Source organism: Caretta caretta, chromosome 8 (genome assembly GCF_965140235.1).
Source record: "Caretta caretta isolate rCarCar2 chromosome 8, rCarCar1.hap1, whole genome shotgun sequence".
Taxonomy (NCBI): Eukaryota; Metazoa; Chordata; order Testudines; family Cheloniidae; genus Caretta; species Caretta caretta.
In genome coordinates, this window is record NC_134213.1 from 63,958,625 (window position 1) to 63,975,059 (window position 16,435).

A 16,435-nucleotide genomic window follows, 5' to 3' on the forward strand; every position below is an offset into this window, starting at 1 on the left:
AGGAAAACTACTTACAGAATATTAAAACTTTCTTATTCTCTTGACCTACAATACTTTACTATAAATACACATGCTCCAGAGCAGTGGTTCCCATACTTGTTCTGCCGCTTGTGCAGGGAAAGCCACTGATGGGCTGGGCCAGTTTGTTTACCCGCCGTGTCCGCAGGTTTGCCTGATCACGGCTCCGAGTGGCTGTGGTTTGCTGCTCCAGGCCAATGGGAGCTGCTGGAAGCGGCGCGGGCCAAGGGATGTACTGGCCGCTGCTTCCAGCAGCTCCCATTGGCCTGGAGCAGCAAACCGCGGCCACTGGGAGCCATGATCGGCCGAACCTGTGGACGCGGCAGGTAAACAAACTGGCGCGGCCCGCCAGGGGCTTTCCCTGCACAAACGGCAGAACAAGTTTGGGAACCACTGTTCCAGAGTAGTGTAACACTTAACATCATATAAAGGTTGAAACTGAGTTTGCTTTAAGTCACTTTAATTTGTTTAGATTTATAACTATAGTGGGCTGCCAAGGAAGTAGAATTTTGTTTGCTACCCTTTCTATATATATATTAGCTTCTCAGAAGTATTAAAAATCCAGGTGGGCTATAAAAATATAATTGCTAAAAATGTCCTAATTATACATTACCTGTAATCCCCATAAAGGCAAGCTTCTGTTCACCCAAATAATTGGAGACCTGTTGAATCACAATGACACAATAAATGTGACACTCATCAAATGGTGCTTATGGGGCTGATCCAAAGCCCAACAAAGTCAAGGGATTGATATCCATTAATTTCAATGGGCTTTGCATCAGCTGCCATTTTTAACATAATTAAATATAAAAGCCAGATGATCAGTATTTGGAGTGGTGTGAAATAGTTAATCACTTCCCCATATTTTTATATGGGTAACTTGTCACTCAGCACTGATAATCCAATTGTCTTTCTAACCTAGAAGCAGTCACTGACTTTTTTGGGGACTAATCTAACAGTCAATGAAATCAATCAAAAGTTAGTGTTGATTTCAGTGAACACTAGTTCAGGTCCTTTGATACTAGAGGAAATAATATGATGTATGCATTTGAAAGAGGCAGAGGGAAACTGTCCTTCATTTGAAACTATTAATTTGTGGCAGAAAAAACAAATCTAATCACATTCTTTGCCAGTATTTTCTCTTTTGCTTTCTATTATGTACAGATGCATAGTTTTATTAACTAGTAGCCACATTAGTGAACATTTATTTGCATTGGTTCTGAAACTGGAAATATTTACTCTTTTCAGTTGCAAAACTCCATTATTTATGATTTTTTTCCTAAGAAACTGTTTGTATTGGTGAAATTCATCTCCTTCATTAAGTACTTACCATTTCAACAAAACAAAAAGCATTCTTGATACAGTACCAGTGAAAGTAGGCATGTGTTACCGTTGGTCAGTGCTACCATAGACTATGTAATAATGTATTTTCTATCTCAGTAAGAAAATAAATGTCTAGAATCCAAATAGTCCTGATCATCTGGAAGTCATGACTTCTGCATCTAACATGGTGGTATTCACTTGTCCAGATATAGGCAATTATTCACAATACTGAACCCATCTTTGGGTCTCCAAAGACATGGTATTTGAGATGACTTGTTCCCACTGTTCTGGAGCCTTAAAATCCAACCAATCCTGCAGGAAGGGTGTGTTTCTTTGCCAGGATCTCAGAGTTACTGAGTGAAATTAATTCTGTGGGGTAAGAAATTCTCTGAAGGAATTTTATGGCTTCATCAACATAGTTCAAATGTGTCCAGAAAGGCTGTAGGATTCAGACAGTTTTGCTACTATGGACTGTTTATCCTTCATTGATGCACATAACTTTTTCTGCATATGCACTAAAGAAATCACATTATATGGTTATTTGTACCCAAAATAGATCACTGTTATGTTTTTTAACAAAAATAAAAAAATCTGGAACTCACCAATCAATCTTTGTCGGTGTGTAGTTTTGACTGGAACAGCCCCTGTTTAATTCCTTGCTGCCAGAAGTCAACAAATCCACACACAAAGCCCATGTCCAGATGTATATGGAAACACAATTTTAAAAAGATTTGGGGCGGGGGGGAAATGGGCAGGAGTTAATTTTTTAGGTAACACTGTTCTATATAATACATCTAACACCATGCAGTTGTGACAGGCACTGAGAAAGAGATATTCAAAACAAGCCAAATCTCTTTGACCAACTAATTCAGTGTGTATTTTAGACACATAAATTCCCATCACTAAAGGGCAGACACATTTTTTGTTTTAAGAAGATTTATTTTCAAATGTGATCTAATATAAAAATCTAAAGAGATGAACAAAAAAATGGGGTACTTGCAAAGGACGAAGCATGAATGAAGTGCTGAAAATACCAGTAATTCTATCAAGCAGGCTTAGGAAGCACTGGCAAGTACAATTTCCATAATCTCAGGAAAAAAGATTGCACCAGACTACAGTTCCAATCTTCTAGTAGGGATATCTTTAATCTCTGGTTATTTCAGTGAGAGACTAGTGGCATATGTGTAGAAAAAACAACTATATATATGTGTGTGTGTGTTCCTGTCTTGTATTCATAGAGCAAGCCATCCCCTCCAACACAACTACATGCATGGGGAAAGTAAATATTTCCTTAACTTTTAAACTGTGGAAAATAGAACTCTCTTCCCCCTTCATGCAGGTTCAGGAGGTCTGGAGTGATTTGTGGACCAGATATAAGTAGTGGGCATGTTTTTCTATTTGTGAGGGTGAGGAGGATCCTCAGATAAACCCATGGATTTTATGGCATCCACATGGAAGGCCTATCCACCCTTGTTGCCATTGACTCATTGATCATGCCTTTGTATTCTTGTTCTGGCTGATGAGGGGTGGGGGGAAGCTGCTGATCAAAAGTAATTTCAGAAATAAGCAGTATTTTTCTCCCATGGGGATTTCTGAAGGAAATGTCATGGATTTGCTGGGTGGCAAGACCACAGAGAGACATTTCCCAGGTTCTGTTCCTTCTACTGCCATTGGGGGGTGGTAGTTTCATTTGGCTCCATTACCTACCTTCCTTATTTACCAAGCAGTTTTGTCCAGTAACTTTGTTGGTTTGATCCCTTACAAGCCACAAAGCGTGGTGGTGGTTTTTTTTAGGGGCTTGTCTAGCACCCCCCCAAAAAACCCCTCTCAAGCTCAGTAGTTGGTTTATGCATTTTTAAAATGCATCCTAAGATCCTAGATCTTACTACCAGGAAGCTGTAGACAATAACAGGCCCAGAATATGTTTTACAATTCAAGGTGCTAGCCATCGTAATAGCACATATGGTGGGTCGTTGGTTAGTACTGTGATGTTATGGCCAGATACAATCTCTCCAAAACACAGCACTTCTAAGAATGTGACACAAGCAGTTGGTTAGGCCCTGATTCTGCAGGCATAGGGGTCTGCCTATGTAGAACAGTTGGCAGAATCAGGGCCTTGGTGAGCATACACAAAGTGATCTATCTGTGAAATTCCTAGGAGGAAAGAAGACAGATGGGTGGTAGAGAGAAGCAAGTTTAAATAGTGTGTTGAAATATATTTAGCAAAACATAACGTAATATGTAATGTAAAATAAAGTAATAGCAATTGTTTTAAAGTACATCAGAAGCAGGAAGCCTGCTAAACCAGTGGGGCCACTGGGCAATCGAGATGCTAAAGGAGCACTCCAGGATGATAAGGCCATTGAGGAGAAACTAAATCATTTTTTTGCATGGCTGAAGATGTGAGGGAGATTCCCAAACCTGAGCCATTCTTTTTAGGTGACAAATCCAAGGAACTGTCCCAGATTGACGTGTCCTTAGAGGAGGTTTTGGAACAAATGGATAAACTAAACAGTAATACGTCAGCAGGACCAGATGATATTCAGGAACTCAAATGTGAAATTGTAGAACTACTAACTGTAGTCTGTAACCTATCATTTAAATCAGCTTCTGTGCCAAATGACTGAAGGATAGCTAATGTGATGCCAATTTTTAAAAAGGGCTCCAGAGGTGATCCTGGCAATTACAGGCCTGTAAGCCTGACTTCAGTACCGAGCAAACTGGTTGAAATTGTAGTGAAGAACAAAATTGTCAGACACATAGATGAACATAATTTTGGGGGGGGAAGAGTCAACATGGTTTTTGTAAAGGGAAATCATGCCTCACCAATCTACTAGGGGGTCAACAAGCATGTGGGCAAGGGGGATCCTGTGGATATAGCGTACTTAAATTTTCAGAAAGCCTTTGGCAAGGTCCCTCAGCAAAAGCTCTTAAGGAAAGTAAGCTGTCATGGGATAAGAGGGAAGGTCCTCCCATGGATTGGTAACTGGTTGTGAAGAGCTACAAAAGGATCTCTCAGAACTGGGTGACTGGGCAACAAAATGGCAGATGAAATTCAATGTTGATAAATGCAAAGTAATGCACATTGGAAAACATAATCCCAACTATACATATGAAATAATGGAGTATAAATTAGCTGTTACCCCTCAAGAAAGAGATCTTGGAGTCATTGTGGATTGGTCTCTGAAAACATCCACTCAATGTGCAGTAGCAGTCAAAAAAGCAAACAGAATGTTGGGAATCATGAAGAAAAGGACAGATAATAAGACCGAAAATATCATATTGCCTCTATCTAAATCCATGGTATGCCCATATCTTGAACACTGCATGGAGATCTGGTCGCTCCATCTCAAAGAAGATATATTGGAATTGGAAAAGGTTCAGAAAAGGGCAACAAAAATGATTGGGGGTATAGAACACCTTCCGAATGAGGAAAGATTAATAAGACTGAGACTTTTCACCTTGGAAAAGAGATGACTAGGGGGAGATATGATAGAGGTCTATAAAATCATGACTGGTGTGGAGAAAGTAAATAAGGAAGTGCTATTTATTCCTTCTCATAACACAAGAACTAGGGGTCACCAAATGAAATTAATAGGTAGCAGGTTTAAAACAAACAAAAGGAAGTACTTTTTTCACACTACGCACAGTCAACCCCTGGAACATTTTTGCCAGAGGATGTTGTGAAGGCCAAGACTATAACAGGCTTCAAAAAAGAACTAGATAAATTAATTGACGGTTATTAGCCAGGATGTGCAGGGATGGTGTCCCTAGTCTTTGTTTGCCAGAAGCCGGGAATGGGCGACAGGGAATGGATTACTTGATGATTACCTGTTCTGATCATTCTCTCTGGGGCACCTGGCTTTGGCCACTGTCAGAAGACAGGATACTGGGCTTAGATGGACCTTTGATCTGACCCAGCGTGGCTGTTCTTATGTTCTAATGTGACAACAGAGTGAAGGGACATGCATTCCCCGGCTGGTTAATTATTAGATATTTAGAATCAAAGAACAAGTAGTTTAGGCAAGGCCTGGAGAATTACCATAGCTTGCAACATACAAATATATTGCTGTATGTGAATACAGAGATATCTAAGGGTACCTTCAAGCAATGAGCATTGGGGTGATTACTGCCTACCTCATCTTTTAAAATATAGCACATATTCAGAAGTAAGAAACTTACACGTGCTTTACAGTACGCTCCTTTAGCATCACAAACTCATTAGATTTCATACAAAAATATCAACAGCTTCATCATGCCAGAAGCTATCAGTAATTTTTAAAATATCTGCTCCTTGTTCTTGCTTTTGTTTCCCTTTTACTAGAAAATTGAATTAATTTAAACTGGACTCTGGTCTAGAAAGCAGAAATGTTTCAGCTTTATGTTATACCATATTGTTGTAAGAATCGACACCAGATAGAAAAATTATTCAAATACAGTTATAGGATCTTTCTTTTTCTTTTAAAAAGGCACCTGGTGCAGCTTTTCTAACTACATTAATTTGTATTTTTTAACTTATTGAAAAGGGCATACATTGTTTTCCAACAGTAATATGCCTAATGCATGTATGTAAATAAAACGTTTGGTTTATAACTTGAGACAGATTTAGAAATTATTGTTTCCCCATCCATATTTCTCATTTTCATGCATCTCTCTGTTCTCACATTACACATTTGTTCTCAACTCCTAAACGTGTGCTGTTCCCCATTGAGGAATGGGATTTAAGAGAATAACTCAACTATAAAAAAAAAAAAAATTGCACTGTAATTAGGTTTTAGGAAGTTTTGTACTCAAACTACTCAAATTTAACAGCTTGAAGGATCTTGTAGAAAGTGCTCTTTTGGGGCACAATCCATGTTTGAGAACACACATAATAAATTTACCAAAATTACTCACATCATGAAATAAACTGCATGTATTCTTAAATGACAGAGTGAAATATACAGTATGTTTCTATGTTGTTCCAGATTGGGCATGCTGGAGCGAGAAAAATCAGTAGGGAGCTCATGATACAGATTGTTGCCCCCCCAGCCCCCACCCTAGGAAACCACCAGGATCTTTGGAACCTTTCACTAATATGTCCCCATCTCATTGACTGTTTTTTATTACTCTGACAGCCTATATCTCTGCAATAGAGATGGGCAGGGTAGAAGAGGGGCACACTCATCCCTTATCTCTGGATAGTGACAGGGAAGTAAGATAGGCTAGATCTCCTGGACAGTCAGGAAAAGAAAGGATTGAAGGGGGATTGTTTCTATTACAACAATAATACATTTATTGCCAGTAAAAAATAGGCAATAGTTAAAACAATCGGTCTGTAAAGAGTGAAAACCAAATAACAATATAGTCATTACCGGAACTAAAAGAGCATTAACCATGACTAGTTAGAGTGGCAGTTGAAGACTCTTTGGCTCTCACGAAGCAAACACTTACATTTGTAAGTAACTTGACTTATGGTAGTGGTCAATGATACTACACACATTCATGTATCGGGGGTAGCTGTGTTAGTCTGTATCCACAAAAACAACAAGGAGTCCGGTGGCACCTTAAAGACGAACAAATTTATTTGACCATAAGCTTTCATGGGTAAAAAAACACTTCTTCAAATGTATGGAATGAAAACATACAAAAGCCAATAGGAGAACACTTCAGTCTTCCTGGACATTCTATAACAGATTTAAAAGTGGCTATACTTGAACAAAAAAACTTCAGAAACAGACTTCAAAGAGAAACTGCAGAACTAAAATTCATTTGCAAATTTAACACCATTAAGTTGGGCATCAGTAGGGATTGGGAGTGGCTGCTCATTACAAAAGCAACTTTGCCTCTCCTGGAATTGACACCTTCTCATCAATTATTGGGAGTGGACTACATCCACCCTGATCGAATTGGCCCTGTCAACACTGCTTCTCCACTTGTCAGGTAACTCCCTTCTCTTCATCTGTCATTATATAATGCCTTCATCTGTAATTTTCACTCCATGCATCTGAAGAAGTGTTTTTTTACCCACAAAAGCTTATGTCCAAATAAATCTGTTAGTCTTTAAGGTGCCACTGGACTCCTTGTTGTACACACATTCATGTAGCTAAACACATTCTTGAATCTTTGCAGGACTGTGACCTTAGACTGTGGTGTAACTTGCAATTTTCTAAGGGAATGTCAGCGCTACATCGGTGCAGTTCTGCCACTGTAGCACGTCTGGTGAAGACGCAGGACAGCCTCTCCCGCTGACATAGCGCCAGTGTGGACAGCACTTAAATTACTGTAACTTGTGTCACTCTGGCGGGGTGTGTTTTTTTTTTTTTCACACCTCTGAGCGACCTGTGGTACATTGATTTAAGCAGTAACGTAGACTGGCCCTAAGTTTCTGCATAAATTGCAAGTGTTGTAGTTAACAAAGAATAGTGATGTTTGAATTGTAATTGAGATCATGTTGATTCTAATGTGACCCATAGCTATGCTCGCACACTAACTCTATTAGATCTGGACTTGTCAGATACAGATTCTAGTTTACATCTCATTATTTCTTTCTGCTTCTTTAATTTTTCCAATATTTTCTGCTTTTCTTTTTATAAAACATTCCAGTATCAGAACTTCTAAAAATGTTCACTGTTGACCTAACAGGGATCAATTCTACTGCCATTAAGTGAATAATAAAACTGACTTCATTTACAGTGGCATATGGCCTATAGGCTACAGTTCACAAATTTTCTGCTTAGCATTTAGTCTGATGAATGAGAGGGAAAGTCGTGGAAACTGGATTAGGAAGTGTGGAAGGATTGAGCAGCAGTTTTTCCCTCTATGAGGATCCTGTGCGGTTGGGGATTCATGTGATGGGAATGTAGCTAGGGAAAGCTTGTAGCTCACGAAAGCTTATGCTCAAATAAATTGGTTAGTCTCTAAGGTGCCACAAGTACTCCTTTTCTTTTTGCGAATACAGACTAACACGGCTGTTACTCTGAAACCTATGAAACACAGTATGTTGTTCTTGCCTCACCCTTAACCTGTCAGATTTCAGTGTAAATCCATGTAGGAGTCGATGCCAGTGCTAATGCCTGTTCCCAGCTCTCTGCACCATGGCTGCAGTGATTGGGGCACCAGTACTAGGTGCAGGGCTGATCAAAAAAGTCTATCAACTTTTTTTAAAAGGAAAACTGGATTTTCAGCTAACTGCACACTTTCTGCAAAAGTGTCTGCTTTTCTAAGACATTCATCGGGAAATTGAAATTCAAGAATGTGGCCAAAATATTTGTTTGGTGTTTTTCAGCAAAAAGTCAGTTTCCTACAGGGAAAAATCCCAATTTCCACCAGCTCTAACTGGGAGGTAGGGAAGAAAGCTAGGAACATCAGGGCTACTGGGGAACTGTGCTAGTAGGGTGAAGTGTCCAGAGAGCTGGTTCTCTGTGCTATTGCTCTAGAATCCATGGGTGTTTTCTCCATAGAAGACACCTCCTCATCAATTATTGGGAGTGCACTACATCCACCCTGATTGAATTGGCCCTGTCAGCGTTGGTTCTCCACTTGTAAGGTAACTCCCTTCTCTTCATGTGTCAGTATATTTATGCCTGCCTCTGTAATTTTCACTCCATGCATCTGAAGAAGTGGGTTTTTTACCCACAAAAGCTTTTGCCCAAATAAATGTGTTAGTCTTTAAGGTGCCATCGGACACCTCATTGTTTTTGTGGATACAGACGAGCATGGCTACCCCTCTAATACTTGATGCCCTATGTTGTGCAGCAACATCAGAGTGCTGCTGTAGTGTGCACGCAATCATTCAGCCATCGCTGTGGTTCATAAACTGGAGAAGGGGAGCCAAGCAGAGAAAGAAACAACTGAAACACTGTTTTACATGCAGTAGGAGGATGTTGCCAGGAGTGGGGCTTCACACCTCAATATCTTTAAAGCTCTGCTACTGGGTCAGGCTCCAGCTACAAATAGCTCCACAGCACCACTCTATTACTGCACAGCTTAGAATGTCTGCATGGTGGATACCTCATCTTGCAAGTCTCTCCCTGCTCTCTCCAAGGCAGGGTCTTCAGGTTCTTCTGCACATCTTCCCAGTGCATGGTCCCTGCTTCCTCTCCTGCTAATCACCCTACCCCTGTGCCTCTAAAATGATGGCTATGTGTTAGAGATGACTATTTCCTGCAATGTCCTAGACAAACCTTACTGTATAAAGTTAAACCAAGATGTACTGAATTAAGTTTAAATATTTTAGGAATTCATTCTATTAAAAATGCAAATGTTTACATATTATTGTGGGATTGCACGTAATATCTCCGGAGGGAGACATAGCTAGCATAAACCCTGGGAAGTGTTCTGACCTTCAAAAGACTATTTGAAACTGTGTGCGAGGCAAGAATGAACACTTAAAGTTGAGTGAGTTTCCCATGAAGCCTCTAGGGGTGGCGTATGCAAATATACTCCCTCCACTTATGCAAGAACTCAGCCTTTTTAACCTTTGCCTTGAGAAGGGGACTTCTGTCTGCTGATCACCTGTTACAAGAGGAGAAGACCAGAGTCTCAAATTGTATAAGAGTGACTCCTAGATTCATAGTGTTGCTTGTCCTAAGCCAAGGCTATTATGAACTTGTAATCACAGGAAAAATGCCTGTGTAGGGTTTGAAGGACTGACTCCTACCAGAGCTCTTGCTGGAGTTAGGGTGATTTCTGGTAAGCTTACTAGCATGAATGACAGGTTTCAGAGTAACAGCTGTGTTAGTCTGTATTCGCAAAAAGAAAAGGAGTACTTGTGGCACCTTAGAGACTAACCAATTTATTTGAGCATGAGCTTTCGTGAGCTACAGCTCACTTCATCGGATGCATACCGTGGAAACTGCAGCAGACTTTATATACACACAGAGATCATGAAACAGTACCTCCTCCCACCCCACTGTCCTGCTGGTAATAGCTTATCTAAAGTGATCATCAAGTTGGGCCATTTCCAGCACAAATCCAGGTTTTCTCACCCTCCACCCCCATACACACAAACTCACTCTCCTGCTGGTAATAGCCCATCCAAAGTGACAACTCTCTACACAATGTGCATGATAATCAAGGTGGGCCATTTCCTGCACAAATCCAGGTTCTCTCATCCCCTCACCCCCCTCCAAAAAACCCACACACACAAACTCACTATCCTGCTGGTAATAGCTCATCCAAAGTGACCACTCTCCCTACAATGTGCATGATAATCAAGGTGGGCCATTTCCAGCACAAATCCAGGTTTTCTCACCCCCCCCCCACCCCCATACACACACAAACTCACTCTCCTGCTGGTAATAGCTCATCCAAAGTGACCACTCTCCCTACAATGTGCATGGTAATCAAGGTGGGCCATGTCCAGGACAAATCCAGGCTTTCTCACCCTCCCCCCCCCCTTTTTTTCCGACACACACACACACACACACACACACAAACTCACTCTCCTGCTGGCAATAGCTCATCCAAACTGACCACTCCAAGTTTAAATCCAAGTTTAACCAGAACGTCTGGGGGCGGGGCTAGGAAAAAACAAGGGGAAATAGGCTACCTTGCATAATGACTTAGCCACTCCCAGTCTCTATTTAAGCCTAAATTAATAATATCCAATTTGCAAATGAATTCCAATTCAGCAGTTTCTCACTGGAGTCTGGATTTGAAGTTTTTTTGTTTTAAGATAGCGACCTTCATGTCTGTGATTGCGTGACCAGAGAGATTGAAGTGTTCTCCAACTGGTTTATGAATTTATAATTCTTGATATCTGATTTGTGTCCATTTATTCTTTTACGTAGAGACTGTCCAGTTTGACCAATGTACATAGCAGAGGGGCATTGCTGGCACATGATGGCATATATCACATTGATGGGTGTGCAGGTGAATGAACCTCTGATAGTGTGGCTGATGTTATTAGGCCCTGTGATGGTGTCCCCTGCATAGATATGTGGGCACAGTTGGCAACGGGCTTTGTTGCAAGGATAGGTTCCTGGGCTAGTGGTTCTGTTGTGTGGTATGTGGTTGTTGGTGAGTATTTGCTTCAGGTTGCGGGGTTGTCTGTAGGCAAGGACTGGCCTGTCTCCCAAGATTTGTGAGAGTGTTGGGTCATCCTTTAGGATAGGTTGTAGATCCTTGATGCGTTGGAGGGGTTTTAGTTGGGGGCTGAAGGTGACGGCTAGTGGCGTTCTGTTATTTTCTTTGTTAGGCCTGTCCGGTAGTAGGTGACTTCTAGGAACTCTTCTGGCTCTATCAATCTGTTTCTTCACTTCCGCAGGTGGGTACTGTAGTTGTAAGAAAGCTTGACAGAGATCTTGTAGGTGTTTGTCTCTGTCTGAGGGGTTGGAGCAAATGTGGTTGTATTGCAGAGCTTGCGCTACCAGCACTCCCAGCTACCTTCGAGACACCACTGACTTCCGGAGGAAACTTCAATCCATCGGTGATCTTCCTGAAAACACCCTCCTGGCCACTATGGATGTAGAAGCCCTCTACACCAACATTCCACACAAAGATGGACTACAAGCCGTCAAGAACACTATCCCCGATAATGTCACGGCTAACCTGGTGGCTGAACTTTGTGACTTTGTCCTTACCCATAACTATTTTACAATTTGGGGACAATGTATACCTTCAGATCAGCGGCACTGCTATGGGTACCCACATGGCCCCACAGTATGCCAACATTTTTATGGCTGACTTAGAACAACGCTTCCTCAGCTCTCGTCCCCTAACGCCCCTACTCTAATTGCGCTATATTGATGACATCTTCATCATCTGGACCCACGGAAAAGAAGCCCTTGAGGAATTCCACCATGATTTCAACAACTTCCATCCCACCATCAACCTCAGCCTGGTCCAGTCCACACAAGAGATCCACTTCCTGGACACTACAGTGCTAATAAACAATGGTCACATAAACACCACCCTATACGGGAAACCTACTGACCGCTATTCCTACCTACATGCCTCCAGCTTTCACCCTGACCACACCACACGATCCATCATCTACAGCCAAGCTCTGCGATACAACCGCATTTGCTCCAACCCCTCAGACAGAGACAAAAACCTACAAGATCTCTGTCAAGCTTTCTTACAACTACAGTACCCACCTGCGGAAGTGAAGAAACAGATTGATAGAGCCAGAAGAGTTCCCAGAAGTCACCTACTACAGGACAGGCCTAACAAAGAAAATAACAGAACGCCACTAGCAGTCACCTTCAGCCCCCAACTAAAACCCCTCCAACGCATCAAGGATCTACAACCTATCCTAAAGGATGACCCAACACTCTCACAAATCTTGGGAGACAGGCCAGTCCTTGCCTACAGACAGCCCCGCAACCTGAAGCAAATACTCACCAGCAACCACATACCACACAACAGAACCACTAACCCAGGAACTTATCCTTGCAACAAAGCCCGTTGCCAACTGTGCCCACATATCTATTCAGGGGACACCATCACAGGGCCTAATAACATCAGCCACACTATCAGAGGCTCGTTCACCTGCACATCCACCAATGTGATATATGCCATCATGTGCCAGCAATGCCCCTCAGCCATTTACATTGGTCAAACTGGACAGTCTCTACGTAAAAGAATAAATGGACACAAATCAGATGTCAAGAATTATAACATTCATAAACCAGTCGGAGAACACTTCAATCTCTCTGGTCACGCAATCACAGACATGAAGGTCGCTATCTTAAAACAAAAAAACTTCAAATCCAGACTCCAGCGAGAAACTGCTGAATTGGAATTCATTTGCAAATTGGATATTATTAATTTAGGCTTAAATAGAGACTGGGAGTGGCTAAGTCATTATGCAAGGTAGCCTATTTCCCCTTGTTTTTTCCTAGCCCCGCCCCCAGACGTTCTGGTTAAACTTGGATTTAAACTTGGAGAGTGGTCAGTTTGGATGAGCTATTGCCAGCAGGAGAGTGAGTTTGTGTGTGTGTGTGTGTCCCAGAAAAAAAAGGGGGGGGGGAGGGTGAGAAAGCCTGGATTTGTCCTGGACATGGCCCACCTTGATTACCATGCACATTGTAGGGAGAGTGGTCACTTTGGATGAGCTATTACCAGCAGGATAGTGAGTTTGTGTGTGGGGGTTTTTTGGAGGGGGGTGAGGGGATGAGAGAACCTGGATTTGTGCAGGAAATGGCCCACCTTGATTATCATGCACAGTGTGTAGAGAGTTGTCACTTTGGATGGGCTATTACCAGCAGGAGAGTGAGTTTGTGTGTGTATGGGGGTGGAGGGTGAGAAAACCTGGATTTGTGCTGGAAATGGCCCAACTTGATGATCACTTTAGATAAGCTATTACCAGCAGGACAGTGGGGTGGGAGGAGGTATTGTTTCATGATCTCTGTGTGTATATAAAGTCTGCTGCAGTTTCCATGGTATGCATCCGATGAAGTGAGCTGTAGCTCACGAAAGCTCATGCTCAAATAAATTGGTTAGTCTCTAAGGTGCCACAAGTACTACTTTTCTTTTAGCATGTATGAGTTCTTTTATTGTTTTAATGTTTTCTTTGTTATGCTTTCTCATTAAAAATAAGAAGCAGCTTAGCAAAAGCTGTGTGGTAACTTATAATTGTGGGCAACTGTGTTGCTTAAAACCTTTGAAGAGAAAGCAAAGCAAGTCTACTTAGATGGTCTGACATGCTGGGAAACTCACAGTGTAGGCAGGAAATTGTGTAGCCTGAAGAAACCCTGGTCAGGAGGGGGAGAGATGCACATCTCCATCCAAGAAAGGTGCAGGCTGAGGAGCCAGAAGTCTGAGAGTGGGTACTCTTGGTGGACTATAAAAAGGGAATAGAGGTGCAGTTGCCCTGACCTGTGGCAGGATGTACAAGCAGAGGAGTTGGAATATGGCAATGATTTATTCATTGATTTATAAGGTATATGACACAATCTGAAATGTTATTCGGTAACTTGTCAAAAAGATACGGGCAGTGGCACAGCTACATCATTCCACAGAGACTATTACACAATATGAACAAATATACAGTAAGCACCTTCCGTAATAAGGAGCAAAATGCTTTTGATTGAAAGAAAATCATATTACATTTTCATTGGATACTTATTCACTCAGAAAGACTGGATTAGATTTGCAATTCATGCTGCACCACAACCATCTATAAATTCTAAAACCAAATCCCTGCTGGAAGAACATCAAATATGTATAAGCATCAAGTATGATTGATCTGTTTCGTACAATATAAGAAGTACTTTGAGAGGGCAAATAGAAAAGAAAATCTTACCATCCATGTCCTTGTGTAGGATCATCCAGGAGCACTCGAATTATATATAACAAACAGCTTAATAACTTGAGAGAAAAATTGAACAATCGTATTCTGAGACCTGTTTGATAAAAGAAAAGAAAATACAAATTCAGTTTCTTTAGATTTTAATTCATGTTTTTAATGTAAAACTACTTAAAAGGAACAGGATATGCCTTCAACTCAAGTCAGAGAACTTGTGACTACAAGTATTCAAATATTAATATTTGGAAGTTTTTATGAAATAGCTTTGTGTAGGAAATGTATTATTATTGCCCAAATGTATAAAATATTAAACTATATTAATGTTTTGATAAAGTGGCACAAAAGTCAGAAAATGTAAAACTAATACCTGGCACAATTTTAACTCTATTCCTGTGTGTGTGTGTGTGTGTGTGTGTGTGTACACTGAACTGTGCTGCACACAAGGTCTAAAATAACGTAACCAAATATAATGCAGTGTCTTCTACAAGCTCAGGCCCCAATTAGGTGGTAATTTCCATGTGAGCAGATGCCCACACCTGTGCAAAGCCTCTTTGAACTCAAAGGGGATCGACATAAGCACAGTGTTTGCTGCTCTGAGGGTCCAGCTGAAGCCTAATGGAACCATTGACTTAATGGTAATTGAATCAGACTCTGAGTTCATTGCAGCATCAGGACCAAAGATATGCATGTGATCTTGTAATTAAAGATAGTATAGCCTTAATTGCACAAGTGTAATTTTTTTTTGCATTTAATAATTACATTAAAAATAAAGTTACCAGTAATTATACTAATAGACACTGTTGGCAAAAACCAATGAGTAGAAAGCAACATCATTAGCAACCATTAGTAAATTGTACACTTGTAGACCGAGGCTCCAATCCTGAATTTGGATCCCCATAGTTGTGCCCGTTCAGAGTTCTATTGACTGATGTGAGCTCACACCGATCTGATTGCAGGAGCAGGATATTAGTAAGCACCAGTCAACCATAGGATAACTAGTGTTTGTCATTGTAAGCTAAGACACCAATTTTTCTAGCACTTATGCATGTGAATAGGCCCATTGTACTGAATAGAACCAGTTGTATGTTTGCAATGTTAGGGCTCAATTATGTTTTTCCATATCTATATATGACCTTGTGTGTATACATACTTCTAAGAGCAGAGTGTAAAATCTATTTATTGAGCATAACTCCCTCTCTCCCCTAGCCCAGTGCTAGAGCCCCCATGCATTTCACCAACTTGTGTTTTTGGGGGGAAGTTGCATCCAAACTGAACATAAAGTTAACATTTCTGAAAATCATTCCCCACTTCCCACCTTCAACAAGTAGTATACTTAATTACAGAAAAATTCAGAACAATGTCTACTTTAACTACATCTTAGAATCTGTGTATGAGAGAGACAGAGAAAATAAGGCTTTATAATGGAGCACTGTTTGCTATTTTAACTGTGGAGATTCCTTCATATTATGAAGGTTAGATTAACCCCTTTTGGCATTGGTAAACTGGGGGTTAAAACCCCATCCTAGGTTCCCAAGCAGTGAGAAGTCCTACAGCTGTGACCAGCAATTAGACTTGTCAACATTTATCTAGAGACTCCTGCTGTCTTATCAAATCTAATTAACAGCAGACTCTTGATTTCCCCAGAGCAGGGAGAAGAGATAGAAAAGGAAAGAGGATATGACCAGAGGGTGAGAGGGCTGGGGCATGTGCGAATTCATTGCTGTGTTATAAGCTTTACTTTTTTTTCTTTTTGAACTGTTGCTGAAGGAAGAACTTCTTAACTGAATTAACCCTTTTGGGGAAATCTGCTTAAGCAGGACTAGCTGCTATGCCAGCTGGGCTATTATAAGTAGGCAATTA

At 41.0% G+C, this 16,435-nt stretch overlaps 1 protein-coding gene across 8 annotated transcripts in view; it reads right to left on the reverse strand.

Annotated features, from left to right (window-relative positions):
* The window catches only part of KCNT2 (potassium sodium-activated channel subfamily T member 2), a 296,063-nt gene that overhangs the window by 194,507 nt on the left and 85,121 nt on the right, over positions 1–16,435 (reverse strand). For all 8 annotated transcript variants that reach the window (XM_048861563.2, XM_048861559.2, XM_048861560.2 and 5 more), the window contains exons 3-5: positions 14,573–14,672; positions 1,944–2,000; positions 632–680 (exon numbers count right to left, since the gene is read on the reverse strand). In XM_048861563.2, the coding sequence (XP_048717520.2) occupies positions 632–680; positions 1,944–2,000; positions 14,573–14,672 (206 nt within the window). The remainder of the gene's footprint in view (positions 1–631; positions 681–1,943; positions 2,001–14,572; positions 14,673–16,435) is intronic.